Below are 16,876 nucleotides of genomic sequence, written 5' to 3' on the forward strand. Positions count from 1 at the left end.
CTAATTTATGTTTATATGACCAAAACAAAAGGGTGTTTTCATTTTTGCATACGTTACACATATATAGATCGAAAATAAATACAAAATATCCTTTTAAAGCATTTTTTTTTTTTATTTTTATATATAACTTTATATATATCTTACACAGTTTTCCTTTCTTTAATTCTCAGTAGCTGTCTGGACATGATGTGCTCTAACAAATTATAAGGTAAAAAGCTAATAACTAATTTTAATATTGCACATATGTAAAAATTTTGTCCGACAGGTAGGGTAAAGAAAAGTATGAACAATCACCTGAAATGCTAATGGGAATGTTTTATTACGAGAGAATTTCTATAGATACCCCCAAATCATATTTATACTACACCTTTTTTTTTTTTTTGTTTTTATTTTTCTCTCATAATCTACCGTATACATTTCTATAAAAAGAAATCCTTAAGATGATGCTATTTTTCAATTATAAAAAAAAAAAAAAGGCTTTAAAAGCATATTTTCTTTTTATTTACTTTATATTTTGTAATATGCCTTTTTTTCTTTATTATAACATAAAATTACTACTAATATATTTCTTACTTTTAATTATAATTTAAAATATTTTAAATATAAAAATACATTACTACAGTTCTCGCTTGATTAAAAGAAAAAACGTTCTAAAAAACTATTGTGTTTTTTGTAAAATAAAAAAAAAAAACTCTTCCATAAATAATCTACAACACACAAAAGGCTTACAACACAGCAACTTTCTTTTTTTTTTTTTTTAAAGTATAATTATATATATAAAAATAACGTTTCAATAAAAATATACATAAGCACGTATATTATATACATTATGTATATATATATAATCTTAAAATATAATAAATAAAATTTATAATATATATGGATAAATTAAAAAATTTATATAGACATATAATAATATAAAAAAAAAAAAAAATATATATATATATATATATATATACAATATATATATTATTCTATTAACTCTACGGACATAATATATATTCATATATAATTCCATTACTTAAAGGGTTACAATTACTCTTTATACATTTGTTTAGTTAAAATGTTAAAATAAAAAAGGAATACCAATAAAAAAAAATATAAAACTACGTGTGCAGGTATATAAGTAATAAACAATTATAATTACTTAGTTTTTTCCTATATTAAAAACACACGTTTATTTATCTTTAAAAAAATTGTCTACTTGAAATATATTTCCATATATAATGACAAAAAAAAAAAAAAAAATTTTTTTTAATTTTTATCATTCTTAGGAAATTTGAGGGTGGAAGGTGATTAATATATACATTAAAAAATATAGAATTCAACTCGATAATATATATATAATATATATGCCTCCTCTCTCATAACCTGCTCTCATCCTCTACCCTCACATGTTGTTATTCAATTTTCTAGTCTTCTACTATTTGTGTTATCAAAACATTTATTTCTTTTGGGGGTGGGCGTTACCAGCGTTGTGTGTGACTATACCAAGGGGTGAAGGATGTGCACCATTAGCTCCATCTGCTTTTTTGGGTTGTTTATTTTTGTAGTGAAGTCCTAAACCTAATGCAGTTCCTAAAAGTACAGCTATTCCCGATGCTATTGAAGAAATCATCATGATCTTTTGATTTCTCTTTTTTCTTTCTGCTTCCGTCAATTTTTTATATCCTGTTTGTGCTACATTCTTTCCTGCTACAACAGTGTTGTAGAAACTTGGAGCAATTATGTTGACTGCTAATAATGTAGCAAAAATATATACTATCTTGGTGATTTTCATTTTTGATAAAATGTTATTAAAATGTTAATATGGTTGGAGAAGGGGAGGGAAAATTATTATTATATTATAATAAAAATAATAATAAAAAAAAAAATAATTGTTTAAAAAAACAAAAAAAACTATTGAGATTTTTCTCTTATAAGAAATTGTTTAATACAATTAAGGGTTTCTTCCTAAGCGTTTTAAATTGTATATAAAATATTATTAGATAAATCTAATTAAAATATATTGTTTTAAAAACACTAAAATAAAATTTTTCTTTAAATAAAAATAAAAAAATATATTTAAAAAAAAAAAAAAAATTAATTTAAAATTATATTAAAATTTCTAATTCAATTTTTGTTAAAAAAATTTTATTAAAATTTTTTTATAAATTTATAATGATAATTATGGTAAAATTATTTAACAATTGGCTATATTTTTGGGTAAAATTTAAAAACAATTTTGTTTTTATTTAAATAATGAATTTATTTTATGCTATTAAAATAAGAGTAAAGGTGTCATTGTGTAATTATTTAATAACTCCTGCACTCTTTTTTTATAGTTATAAAAATAAAAAAAAATTGCTTCTTGATAAAAAGTAACCGAGCTCTCAACATGTGTTATTTCTTTGCTCTTTATCTAAGTTCATCATTTTTTAGAGAGAAAATAACTACAATGTACTCGGACCAAGAATATAAAAGTAAATATTTTTTCAAAGGCGGGGTAAATTTTAGGATTTTGTTATTATTTTAAAAGCCAATAATTGTTAATTCCATTTTATGTTTTATTATTTTGTCATTTAATTCTTTTTTTTTTTTTTTTGTGTGCATGTTTTTGAGTAACAAATGCAATTATAGCAACCCCAGATATAACTTTGTTATTTCAATGAGTTATTTATTCTTGCATAATAATTTAAAAAAGCATTTCACTTGCAAGATTCATTTAATATTCCAAGTTTTTTAGCCCTTTGCCCCTAGAATTTTATTTGAATAAAATAGTAATAGTAGTGATGGTACATTGAACCTAGTATAAAACCTTAGTTAGTAGTATATCTCAATAGCTTTTTTTTTTTTTTTTTTTTCTTTTAGTGCTGGGATCTATTGAAAAAAAAATATATATATATATATAAATTCATATTAATGTTATACATATATATATATTTTTATATATATGTATATATACATTTGTATGTATAGTGTAACTAAAAAATAACGAATGAACTAAATAAAAAAAAAAAAAAAAAGAGATTCTAAAGTAATAATTAGTATAATAAATAAAAAAGTTATTAAGCGTTAAAGGGACTTAATTTTGTATATTTTGCTAATTCAGTTTTTACGTAAACATTTTTAGAAAAGATAGTTATATAAATTATTACATTTTTGTAATTTAAGATATATATATAAATAAAACAATTCCTAACTCCAAGATCACCGAAATATGTTTATATATATATATATATATATATTATATATATAAATATTAATTTTTTGTTAATAAAAATAATTTAATTACATTGTCAATTAATAAGCAAAGAATCAATTTAAAAAAAGAAGTGTGTTTGGTTAGCAGTAAAAGCTCATATTCTGTTATCTTACGAAAAAGCCATTGATATGGTAAATAAAGAAAAATAACAATGATAATTATTGTAATAATATTCCGAATAAATTACACATTAATACCCCTATTTTATGATACAAGAAAAATATATACATATTAAGTATATATATATTTATATATTGTATATAAATATATGTTCTTATATGTGTTAAATACTGATCTAAATTTGTTTGTATGTTTAAACATTGTTTTTTTTTTTTTGGAATATTTTAAGTTAAATTTATTGTAATTATATAGAATATAATATAAAAGAAATAGCCGAAAAAAAATGTTTGTACATATGTATATAATCAGGATTGGAAAAGTATAAAATTGAAGTTGAAAGATATAAAAAATTAGATTTAAAATTTTTTTTGTAAATATATATATATATGTAATACAATCTATTATTTTTTTATTGTATTTACTTTTTCAATTTCACCGAAAAAAAAGGTACTTCGTATAACTAGTGTAAAATAAATTTCATTTATGTTGTTAATGCAAAAATAAAAAAAAATCCCATTTTTGAAATTTTTTTATTTTTTGTAGTAATATTATAATTGTGAAATTAAACACATAATACTAAATAGCTTAATATTTTTAGTTTAGAATTATTCAAAAAGGAAAAAGTTTTGTTAATAATACTCTGCTATATTATTAAATATTATTACATTATCTTATTTTGGTTATATTAATTCAGTAATAAGAAAAATTGTTATATTACTAAAAAAAAAAATATATAAATTTTAAATTAATATAATGAAAAGTTCTGTACATAAATTACCTTTTTTTAGAAAGAGGTACGACATACTATATACAATATATATTATTATTTTATGTGTAATATATATATATTTCAAAATATATATAATGGTTGTGTTATATATAATTTTATGTTGATCAGGTTTGCAATAATTTAATATCTAAAAAATTAGGTATTTTACTGAGAATAATGAGATTTACACTTAATCATTGTGATTTGGTAAAATGGTAAAAAATTCGTAAGAAAAGAAAAGTGCTCAAGATTCTTGTGATGGAGAAATATAATAAATAATGAGTTTATAGTTGTAAAGTTAGAATTTTTTTTCTTTCCCTTTTAATTCTTTTATAACATATATACATACACACGTATAAACATACGTATATAAAGTTGTAATGTGTAACAAACTTAAAATATTGAAAACTCGATCTTAGCGTTTCTTTACATGCAAACATATATAGACAACCTATAGAAAGAGAAAAATAGAATTTCTAAATAATATATTTATGGAATGGAAATAAATTAGAAAAATTTTTAAGTTGTACATATATATTTTCATCTATATATTTATTGTACTATATAATCAACATATGTTCTAAATTAATTATATAAAGTACGCTATAATTTCTTCTTATTATTTCTTTGTAACACTAATAAAAATAATATTATAATTTTACAAGTAACATATTTTATACCATATGAAAAAATATTAAGAAAGAATTGCTATGTTAAAAATAGAAATTATAAAAAAACATATGCATGCTTATCACAATGATTCGAAAAGGCATAATAACAAATAAATAATAATAATTCTCTCTCTCTCTATATATATGTTTATTTTGAAATAATGAATGTATCAATTTATATCATAATTTATAAAATGAACAAAAAAAGAAAAATAAATCCCTAAAGTATGTTGCCCCATACAAAGGATTTAGAATGAGCACTTGAGAGACAGAAAATATGTTATATACGAAATCGGCAAAAATACAATTGTTAATGTACTTGAATAAGTATACATAACAAGAAGTATTTACATGGAAATGCATACTTTTCTTAATGAAAATAATTCCAACAAACATTTGTTTAAATATATTCTTTCTTTCATTTGGGAGGTAAAAAATTTGCTAGGAGGGAAAGGATAAAAATGAGGAGTATTTATTTAATATGCTGTACTTCTCCTAATTACTGCTTAGAACTTTTATACGTAAGAATTCTTTTCTTTTTTTTATTATTTATTCTAAAAAGAAATGTTTGTGCAAATAAATCATTTATGAAGTTTTTTAAAGGTTAATTTATCACAAAAAAAAAAAAGGAAAAAAGAAAAAAGTAATCTATATTTTTAAAATGTCACAAAAGGATATATGTATATATATATATATATATATATATATATATTTTAATACTTTTTTCCCTTTCACTTTAGAAATTATAAATACAAATATAAATATAATTTTCCACAAAATTAGTAAACATAATAACTTTTCAGCATGCAATAAATTATTACTTGTATATATATATATATATATATATATATAAAAGCACAATATATATATATGTATGTATTAGCAAACGTGTGTGTACAATTTTGAGTAATACATTGTTCCTGTTTTGCCTATTCAAATGATGCACAATATTTATTTTTCCCTTTTCTTTTAGCTGTTGTAAATGAAAAAAAAGTAGAAGAATGAACACCATACATAAAATATTCAATGAAACAGTCTTTAATATATTTCCATTTTTCAGCATAGGCTGATAATAGGCATAATATTAGACTTCCAAAATTAAATTCATATGGATTGTAAATTATATACATATAAACATATAAGCATAATATAAACATGTACATAAATGTAAAATATCTTTAGGGAATAGAAAAAAAATGCAGAGATGCAATGAAAATTTAATTTCGTCACAGGCATTTAACTAATCACTTAATAAATGTTCATCATCAGGATAATCTGAAGAAGAATCTTCTTGATGAGATGGAATAAATAAGTAAAACATTTCACTGACAAAATTAGATGTTCTCATAGCTGCGTTAACTAGTAGTTGTACTGGTATCTCTATACCAGCATCTTCAGCAAGCTCTTCATGATAATAACTTATAAGTTGTAAATCGTTAATAACATCTTTTTTTTCTTTTAAAGTATTTTTACATGATATATAACAAAAAAGCCCTTTAAAAACGTTTTGTTCAATTTCGAAAATATTTTTCAATATTAATAAATAATTTTCATTTAAATCTTCATCAAGACAAAAATCTGTGATACGGTTTTTTATTCTAAGTGCCATGGAATCTAAAAGTTCAAAAGGTACTTTTAAATTATCCATTTTTTTAGCATTTTTAAAAATTTCAAGTATGATAGTAAAATGATTATTTATGATTCTTTTTTTTTCTTCAATAGAAGAACAATGAACTAACTTATTTACATACGTATTAGTTGTTTCAAATTCTAGATTTAAAATTAAGATGATAATATCATATAATTCAGATATATTATAAAGATCTTCATTCTCACTCATGTTATCTAGTTCGTCTTGAACAGAATGATCAAGGTTAACATTTTCATCTTGTCCTTCATATTCTTCATAGTTATAAATGTTATAGCCTAATCCATCGACTTCTTCATTATATGCACTGTTATATATGGATCCTTGATCAACAGAACTGTCATTATAGTAGTCACTTGTTATATATGCATGCCCATTATTGTAAAGATAATTATTTGGAGTTTCGTTATATTCATTTATATCTCCGTGCACCTCTACTACTTGTCCATTAATTGATGGCAGCAAGGTTCCGTTTATATTTTCAAATGAATTATCGATTTGCCTTAAAAAGCACAAGACTTGGTCATCAAACAAACTGATATTAAATATACTTTTTAAAAGTATGTTAAGAGATAATAGAAAAATGTATTTCTTAAACATTTTGCTTCAAATTTAGTAATTAAAAATAAATGAAAATGTTAAATTAAAATTTTCTTTATTATCAGTATAGCAGTTCTACAGATATGTAGCTGCTGAGAGTTACACTTAAATGAGACAACTGGATATTAAGTATTTATGATGTGCGCGTTATATTACTATATATATATATATATATATATATATATATATACATACATTACGTTTATAATTACTACATTCATGTATATTGCCCCATATGCAAAATTTAGAAACATAGAAGAGTATAATTAGTAGAAAATCTTTTTCTTGGTAAGTAAAAATAATTATTGTCCTAATTTTAAAAAATACAATTTAGGAACTTTAAAACCAAAATAGTACTGAAAAACATGATGAGTACATATATGCATATATTTTTTTTCTGTTAAAAGGGGACTAATAATTTTTTTTTATTTTTTAGATTTTATTGCAACAGAAAGGCAATTTTTAATTCATAATTATATAAGCAACGCTTTGAGACTTCATATTTTGCAATTTTGCATTTTAGTTATTGTTCTTAATAATAGTGATATTTTATATGCTTAAAAAATTTACAAAAAAGAAAAAGAAAATTACTACTATTAGTATGTATATATATGCATACAAAATAGAACAATAGTAAGAGTAAAATAGTTGTAATAAATGAAATAAAGAATAAAATTGAAATAATGATTTAACATATCTTCACTAGTATCATTCTATTGTGAAAATAATTAAAAGTTGTTTGCGTACTCACCCCACTACATAGTGAAAATTTGACAGAGTTTTTTGAATAAAACTAAACTGTTGTTTTTTTTAAATACAAGCATATAAGTACTCCTACAATAATTGAAAGAATTGTATATTATTATAATTATAATATAATTAAAACGTTTTTAATTATAATATTTTTTACGAACAAACCAATAGTGCATTTTTGTCATACAATATTACATATTATTTTGAGGAGTTTTTAATTATAAGATAAAAAAAAAAAAATACAAAAATTGTACCCTAAAATTTCTACTGTTATCACGTGAAAAAAAAGAAAACATAATAATAATAAAGAAAAAATAATAGTAATAGAAATAATAATAGTAATGGTAATAATAATAATAGAAATAATAATAGTAATAGAAATAATAATTGTTATAAAAATAATAATTGTTATAAAAATAATAATTGTTATAAAAATAATAATTGTTATAAAAATAATAATTATTATAAAAATAATAATTATAAAAATAATAATTGTTATAAAAATAATAATTGTTATAAAAATAATAATTGTTATAAAAATAATAATAATAATAATAATAAAGTAATATTAAATGAAAAAACTTTTCTTATTATTCTAAAAAATTAAAAGGAATATAAAAATTTATTTAAAACAATAAAAGAGATGATTTTTGTTCAAAATAATTTTGCAATGCCGGAATTAAATGAAACAAAAAAAAATATATAAAGCAAATAAAATGCAAAAATGCAAAAAAAAAAAAATAGATTTATGTATTCCGATTAAAATATTCATTATTTATATTTTTATAATAATTAATCCCGTTAAGTTATATAATATATTGAAAAAATATATATAGTTGAATTGGCAGTACAAGTTTTATATTTTTTTGGATTATGTATTAGTAAACATACTGTAGTAAAATTAAATATAGATTAATATACTGTATGATAGTATTAGCTAAGGGATAATTTATAATATGTAGGAGCAAGGGTTCTACGTCGTATAAGTATGTAAATATACCTATGTAAGTATATGTATGTATATATATATGTATATATGTATGTGTATATATATATGTATGTGTATATATATGTGGATGTGTATATTTAATGAAAATGTTATAAAAATGAGTGTTCGAATGTGAAATAATAGAAACCAACGACCATTAATAGTAAATACTCATCATATCTCTATAATGAAATAAAGAAAAACTAACCATACTACAGCCCTCAATTATTCGATATCTTTAATTTGGTTAAAATTTCAAAATAATAAAAATTATGAAGTAAAAATAGAAATTCATATATATAAGTATACATTTTCCTTCAACGATTTTCGCCTGTCTATTTTTCATATTCATACTGTAATGAAAATTAGGTTTCTTCCATACTTATAACGAAACATCAAAGTAATAATCGAATTCGTAAAAAGAGTTTTAATGTAATACGTCCTTCTAAGTAAGATGTATATATATTTTAAAGACCAAAATTTGTATATAAATTAAAAATGTGTATATAATTTAATCACTTGTACATTTACAAGTGTCGCTTTCTATTTATGGACTCCTTTTGTTCAAGCATCTACATGAATATTTATGCTTACAGTATGATATTGATAATAAGACATGTACATATATATATATATATATATGTATATATAACAGTCTTCAATGTGAGAAACCATTAAAATACAAAAAGGGGTATTAGTAATTTATAACTTTTACAAGATATAGAGGTTTTAATATATCGAATAAAGAAGCAATGAACATGTAGTAGTATATTCCATAATATATTTTTTCCACCTAGAGTAAATTTTTTTTATTTCTCAGCTGTTCATCATAAGTGGACATTTTTTTTTTGATAGTTTTTTTTCCATTTTCCTTATTAATTTTTTATCCTATTTTTTACTTAGGCAACTGTAGTATATATGCTATTTTTATTGCCCAACTACAATAACATTCTTTGCTAAAAAGTTGAGATGATTTTATATGTATCATCCGTTTAAGTAAACATCATTCCATGTATGTACATATGTAAATAAATATATATATTTTACAATAAAAAAACATTTGTACATTAGTTTTATCGTTTAAGTAAATTGTATTTATAGTATAAAGGCCATAAGTTTTATAATTAAGGAAAAACTTTTTTTTTTCTTTTTTTTCTTAATAGAATATTTTCGTTTCATTTATAATTTGACAAAAAAGGACAATTAATTTTGGGGAGTCCATATATAATTGCATTTTGTAGTCATTTATTTTTCATTCGAAGGTAATTTTGTGCTTTAGTAAATAGCGGAAATTACTTATATAATGTATATATATATAAATGATAAAAGAAAGCAAAATATATTTTGTGTTGTCGCCAACAAAATTACAGCAACAGTAAAAAAACATAAATACTCTTAACAGTATTCAATATATATATATATATATATATATATATATATATATATATATATGTATGCATATATATAAATATATATAAATATATATAAATAAGTATATATAATTATTATTGTCACGTTTTTTTTGGTTCATTAAATTTAATCGTATATATGATATTTTATTACAAATTAAATTTTGTTTTAAAAAAGACTTTTTTTATAGATCATTTGGTTAATATCCTTTTTTCATGATTTTTTTTTCCCCCTTATATATTTTAAAATTATATGCAAAAAAAAAAAAAAAGGTTTTCAGAATTCTTATATATTTATTCATAGATAAAATACAGTTGTATGTATATAATGAAAATATATTTGCTAGGTTTATATTATAGAATGAAAAATTTGCAAATTTCTTAAGACATGAAAAAAATATTTTTTTCACTTTTTTAATAAAGCAAATAAGAAAAGATATGCCTCCCCACTAGGTAAATAATATCGAATCGCACTATAAATTGCTGCTATATTATTATTTTAATTTTTTAACTTTTATTTATTGTTATATATATGAATTTGTATTTTCTCTAAATTCTCTTTTGGTCAATTTTATTCTATTCCCTTGTTTTTAATCTAATACTGCAGAAGTATAATTAAATTAGTTAAAAATTAAAGATAATAAATTAAAAAAAAAAAAACATTTTAATTACATTCAATAAAGAAAAATGGATAAATTTGGAACCTGGAATTGTTATAAATATTATATTGATGAATCATATAATAAATAAAATTAAAGACAAATTTATTAGGATAATAAAAGATAAATTTTTAAAAAATAAATATAAAAAAAAGAAAATAAAAAAAAAAAGAAGATATAATTAATATTACTTCTAATAATATTGCCCTATCTACATAATAAATATATATATATATTATTATTATTAATTTCTTAAATACATTTTCTTATCATTTTTATCTCTTTTTAAAAAAAAAAAAATAAAAATTTGTTTTTTTGTAAAACTTACCTTTTAATAATTAAAACGATGTATACTCTACTATTATATAAATATATATTTATGCTTTATCTTGACAAATATAGTTCAGTTTTGTAATTTATTACATAGTTAATATGTAAGATCGGTAACATAAATTATAGAGGTGTTCTTATATTTTGTAATAAAAAAAATTTTATCAGCATGCAAATTATCCTTGTTTTAAAGAATTTATTTTTTTCTAAATTATCATATTTTAATTATTTATATAACTTTTTTTTAACTTAAATTTTATTTTTTTTTTAATTTATACTTATTTACCCATTAATCTTATGTAGATATATGTAGGTATATAAAAATTAATCCTACTATATATAAGCTGAAAAATACAGAACAAAAAAAAAAAGTACAGTATCACTACATTTTAACCTAATTTTTGGCATTATTTTTATTATTCTCTCCCTATTTTATTTTATAATTTTTATGCTTTTAAATGATAATTATTTGTTAAAACTTCATTTCCTATAGAAAATAATATTTCATGAAATAAATTACAAAGAAGAAAAAAAAAATTGTATTTTTGTAGAAATAATTTTTTCGTAAAAAATATTATATATATGCATAATATAATATTATCAATGATAAATATTATTTTGGTTATTTTGAAAATGTAAAAGTTATCAGATATTTATTAAAATTTCCATGAAAATTTAATTAATTTTTTTTTCTTTTTTTTTTTTTGTATTATATTATTTTTTATCTTTTTTAAATTTCATTTAAATTATAAATTAATAGATTTGTTGTTAATTATACATGAAATAATATATAAAAGTATAATAAGATATATAAAAAGTGATCCATTCTTTTCTTTTTGTGTTCTTTTTTTTTTTAGAACAAAGCTGTTAATATTTTTATGAATATAATAAAATAACAGAAAACAGATTATTATATATATATTTTTACATTTATGAATATTTTATGGAATAACAAATATATGAAAGTGCTGTTTCAAATATATAATAATATATATTTATTTTAAAAAAGAAAAAAAAAAAAAATATATATATATATATAAATGGAACTTTCCAAAGGAGCAACTTCTAATATTACCATACCTTTGGCAGCTAATAATAACAATGGAAATGTTCAAAAATGTGGAAAGAAATCGAAGAACAGAAGACAACAACAAGGTGCTTGGAGATTTAGGAAAATTACTATGATTTCCGTTGTTTCCTTGTATATCTTTTTAAAGGTAAAAATAAATAATTAAAAAATATAAAAAAAATTCATGAACAACCGACTTCCGTAGTTTATTATGATATAATATATACCTTACAATAATACATTTTTGTTTTAGCAAGTTATTATAAATGAATTGATTATTTATGTGAAAATTATGCATCCTAATATATATGTATTGCTTCTAATATGTATGTATTACATATAATTATATATGTATAGTATTTGTTACATATATGCATAATTTGCATTTTGCATACGTTTCAAACAAGTATTATTTTATTTTATTTTTTTATGGTACAAATAGTATGGTGCTAATTTCCAAAGTCAGAATGATTTAGATATACAATTTAATAATAGATTTTCAAGAAATTTATTACAACTAGAAGAAGAAAATGTGACAAAGAATGAAAATCAAGGAGCGCAAGTACTTGATGGCGAAAAATTATTAACCAAAGAGAACGAAGAAAATATATATGAAGATGTGAATAATAATAATACCCCTTCTGTTGAACAAGAAAAAGTAGAGAATACGCATAATGATAACTTAAATAATATGGATCTTGGTGACAGATCTCAAGAATTAGATAACGGGAGCAATGTGGATGACGATGAAAATGATAATAATACAGATTTGAGTGAGGGAGCTACGGGTGAAACAGAAAAGACAAGGACTCTTGAAGATAATGAGAATGAGGATGAAGAAAATTTAAAAATGGATTCTTCTAGTGAGAAAAATGCAGAACAAAGGAACACCGCACTGTCAGATCTATCTAAGCATATTTCTAGAAATGCTGTAGCCTTTATTAAGAAAAGAGGTTTTGCTTCATATGGAATGGACAGGAATGTACAAAATACTAAATCAGAAACATGTAATTCAGGTGAAGATAATAAAGATGATGTTTTAAATAGAGACAATACTGATATTTCAAGGAGTAAGAAAGATTTATCAAAATATATTTTAAAGACTGCGCCCCTCGAGAACAACACTGATATTAATGTATTACATGTTTTAATGGATAGTGCAAACGATCCTTTAAATAACGAATTAATGTGCCCCAAAATAAGCAACGTTAAAGATGTAAATGAGGATGGAGAAATTACAGGAAAAATTAAAAAAAACAAAAAAAAAGGTGCGGCTGTACCGCCTAATGTTGCAGGTGATGATGACTTTTTTAGTGAGAGTTGTAACATGACAGAAAAAAAGAAAAAAAAAAAAAGAAAAAGAAAAAAAACATGTAAAATGTTAAGAAGAGTAAAACGTTATGAAAAAGATTTAGAAAAGTATTTTCCAAAAATAATTAGATATATTCCTGAATATTCAACAGATAACGCATATAAAATGCACAAATTGATATTTGGAGATATCGAACATAATAGCAATGTTGGTGCGTACAGTACAAGTACGTATTGTTATGAAATAACTGATTTTGATGAGAGATTACGTGACTCTACTATAAAGAAAATGATTGATAATTTAGATCATGTTCCAGATAAGCAAGATATGTTCTCTATATGGTGGCAAGTTGTGAGAAATGAGAAATATAAATATATCAATGTTCAAAATCATTTAAGACAAATTTTTCATGATATGAAAAATGAAGGTGAGATAGCAAATTGTGTTCTTAACGAAAGATGGCTAGAATGCCAAGAACTCGCTGAGAAAAAGTTTGGACTACTCTTTACAGAAATACAAAACATGTGCTATGAAATGATTAAAAATGATAATATTACACTCCCTGTATTTAAAGAATATATAAACAGCCTCAGAACATTAATTGCAGATATTTCTGAAAATGTACAAGCAGAAGGTACAAACATTTTAAAAGCACCATTTGTTTCAAAAAAAGATATACCACAAGTAAGTAAGGGTGCAAAATACTGGTTGAAATGTTTCTTCAACTGAGCAGGTCCACAAAATTAATAATACATATTATTAATATACGTTACAACGTTAAAAAACAAGTACGAGGGGGAGAAAATACATATTTATTTTTCTCCTAATGAATGTTATATTTTTAATGATAAAAATTACAGATTATATTTTAAAGACGATGAATCTGGAAAGATATATAAATGATATTTATATGTTTATACGAGCAATAATAATAGGGTAGAAATGACAGAATAACATAATAATAAGATATGCATTTGTAAAATGTGTATGGGCGTATGCCAGTTATTATATGCATATGATGCATGTATACCCTCGTGTAATGTATGTATATAATGAATTATATATATATGTGTATATATAATTACATTTTAAATAAGAGATAAATAGGAAAAGAGAATAATATATTGAACCTTTTTCTTGAATAATCATGTTACTATTTCATTATATATATAATAAATATATAAGAGTTTTATGAAAAAAGGTTTCATGTGAAAGGTTAGTAAAACATATAATTATTAATATTAATTTTATTCGTTATTTATAATTTTTCTTAATTTTTTAAAGACCACATAGATTATTATTTCTTTTTATCTGGATTTTTTTTTTTTTTTTATTTTTATTTTATTTCATTTCATTTCATTTTCTTTTTTTTCTTCTAAGTTTTTATGTTAAATTTTTAATGATATTTGTTATATTATTATGTTAAGAAAAACGTTTTTATGAAAAATTATTATTTATTTATTATTTTTTTTTTTTTTTATAATTTACGGTTTTTGCCATATATTAAAAAATAGTTCTTGTTTTATAAACATTTTTAAAAAAACTTAGCCAGAAATTTATATGTGAAAAATAAATATTTAAAAAAAATTAGAAAAAGGGTTTTAATGACGATATATACCAGTTCATACAAACCCAAATGATATTAAAGATTTTGATGTGCAAATCACGAAACTCCTTTTTTCTAGGCATTTTAAGAAACCTCGTTCATTAATTAAATATAACAGTTGATAGATGCTCAAAACTTTTCAAGAATGATAATTCATTTTAGGAAAGAATGAAATATGATTTATATATAATAATTCAGTACACATAATAGATTATGTAAATATAAATTTTTTCATATAGATGTATATTCATAAATATATGGAAGCAAAGTTTATAATTTAAGGGGTTAGATTAGAAGCTTTATTGTCTACTTTCCTTTTACATTTTTAAGTTCTTTTAAAATAAGAACATAATTTTTTTTTTTAATCTTTTTAATATATATTTTACTGATATTAATAACAATACCAGATTTTTAATTTATCATTTTTTATAAAAATTTAAGAATTTAGAAAGGACAAATTATATATAAATACATTATGAACATGTTCGTATAAAAAAAAAAAAAAAAAAAAAGTTAATTCCAAAATTCTAAAAAGTAGCACAATGTTTTGTTAGGTTAATGAGCGATAATTAAATCACAAATAATTTTACAATAAGTAACTAAGTAATTAAAATAAAAATATACTTAATCTGTTATAAAACTGATAAATATAAAAATTTAAATAACATATATATATATATATATATATATATATATATATAGGGAATACATTTGTTACACTAAATATGTCATATAACTTCTTTTTTATTTTTTTTTATTATTTGTTTTATTTTTTCATCTTTGCTACTTCTTGAGCAGATTCTTCGATTGTATTATAGTTACTATTCCATTCTGATATAACATGATTTAAAAAAACATTAAAATCTGTTTTAGCCCAAAATATCCATATTTCTGCAATTTTTTCCTTGTCACGTATGGACAGATCTGGACTATTCAATTTAGAACTTATTAATTTATGGGTATTTTCTAAATACTTAGACCATTTCCTAGTCCACATATCCTGTTTCCATGCTTTGTCCATTTTTTTTGTTTTCTCCTTATACGTATTTTCCATCTCTACAATAGTTGTTTTCCATGCTTTAGTTATTTTTCTACATAAAAATGCTAACTTATCCACACTTTGAGTATTTTTTTTTTCCTGTCCTAATGGTTTTTTTTTTCTACAATTCTCATTCTTTTTATCAGATGATGCTGGTTCTAATTGTATAGAAAAAGTTTTTCTCCATATTTCTTCTTTTTTTCCAGCTATTATTCTCTTATATCTTATTCTGTATCTATCTTGACATGTAATTCCACTAATAACACTTTTAAAAATATATCTGCATTGGACATAAAATATTATAAAGCTTATATATTGTAAAAATTTTACTAAACTTTTTTATCCGAATTGGAAATTAAAAAACCGGAAACAATCAAAATAAAAATTAACATGTTAATACATAAAGGTGTATCGCCAGTTTTTTGTGTGTAGTACATCTACATATCGGCACATATTTCTCAATATGCGCACTTATAAATGCGCATCTAGAACAACACACATATGGCAATGGTTATAAATATGAATATGTATATATATATATATATATACATATGCATGTGTATATCTATGTATTATAAGTAACCCTCTTGAATGAATTTTACCTCGAATTGAAAGAATAGAGACATGTCAAAATTAAAACGGGTAAAAAGATACTATAA

General features: G+C 21.2%; 4 protein-coding genes across 4 annotated transcripts; 1 reads left to right on the forward strand and 3 right to left on the reverse strand.

The window, feature by feature from the left end:
• Positions 1 to 1,444: 1,444 nt before the first annotated feature.
• On the reverse strand, positions 1,445 to 1,780 carry PMUG01_04029900 (early transcribed membrane protein; the record flags this gene model as incomplete). The annotated part of the gene is made up of 1 exon (XM_029003301.1): positions 1,445 to 1,780. One exon carries the CDS (start codon positions 1,778 to 1,780, stop codon positions 1,445 to 1,447), a length of 336 nt encoding a protein of 111 aa, XP_028859748.1.
• Positions 1,781 to 6,044: 4,264 nt separating this feature from the next.
• PmUG01_04030000 (conserved Plasmodium protein, unknown function) lies at positions 6,045 to 7,052 on the reverse strand (the record flags this gene model as incomplete). Its single annotated transcript, XM_029003302.1, has 1 exon — positions 6,045 to 7,052. The coding sequence occupies one exon, from the start codon at positions 7,050 to 7,052 to the stop codon at positions 6,045 to 6,047; it is 1,008 nt and encodes a 335-aa protein (XP_028859749.1).
• Positions 7,053 to 12,231: 5,179 nt separating this feature from the next.
• On the forward strand, positions 12,232 to 14,301 carry PmUG01_04030100 (Plasmodium exported protein, unknown function; the record flags this gene model as incomplete). Its single annotated transcript, XM_029003303.1, has 2 exons — positions 12,232 to 12,408; positions 12,727 to 14,301. The coding sequence occupies 2 exons, from the start codon at positions 12,232 to 12,234 to the stop codon at positions 14,299 to 14,301; spliced, it is 1,752 nt and encodes a 583-aa protein (XP_028859750.1).
• Positions 14,302 to 15,944: 1,643 nt separating this feature from the next.
• Positions 15,945 to 16,670, reverse strand: PmUG01_04030200 (Plasmodium exported protein, unknown function; the record flags this gene model as incomplete). The annotated part of the gene is made up of 2 exons (XM_029003304.1): positions 15,945 to 16,497; positions 16,618 to 16,670. 2 exons carry the CDS (start codon positions 16,668 to 16,670, stop codon positions 15,945 to 15,947), a joined length of 606 nt encoding a protein of 201 aa, XP_028859751.1.
• Positions 16,671 to 16,876: the final 206 nt, after the last annotated feature.

Source organism: Plasmodium malariae (assembly GCF_900090045.1).
Source record: "Plasmodium malariae genome assembly, chromosome: 4".
Taxonomy (NCBI): Eukaryota; Apicomplexa; class Aconoidasida; order Haemosporida; family Plasmodiidae; genus Plasmodium; species Plasmodium malariae.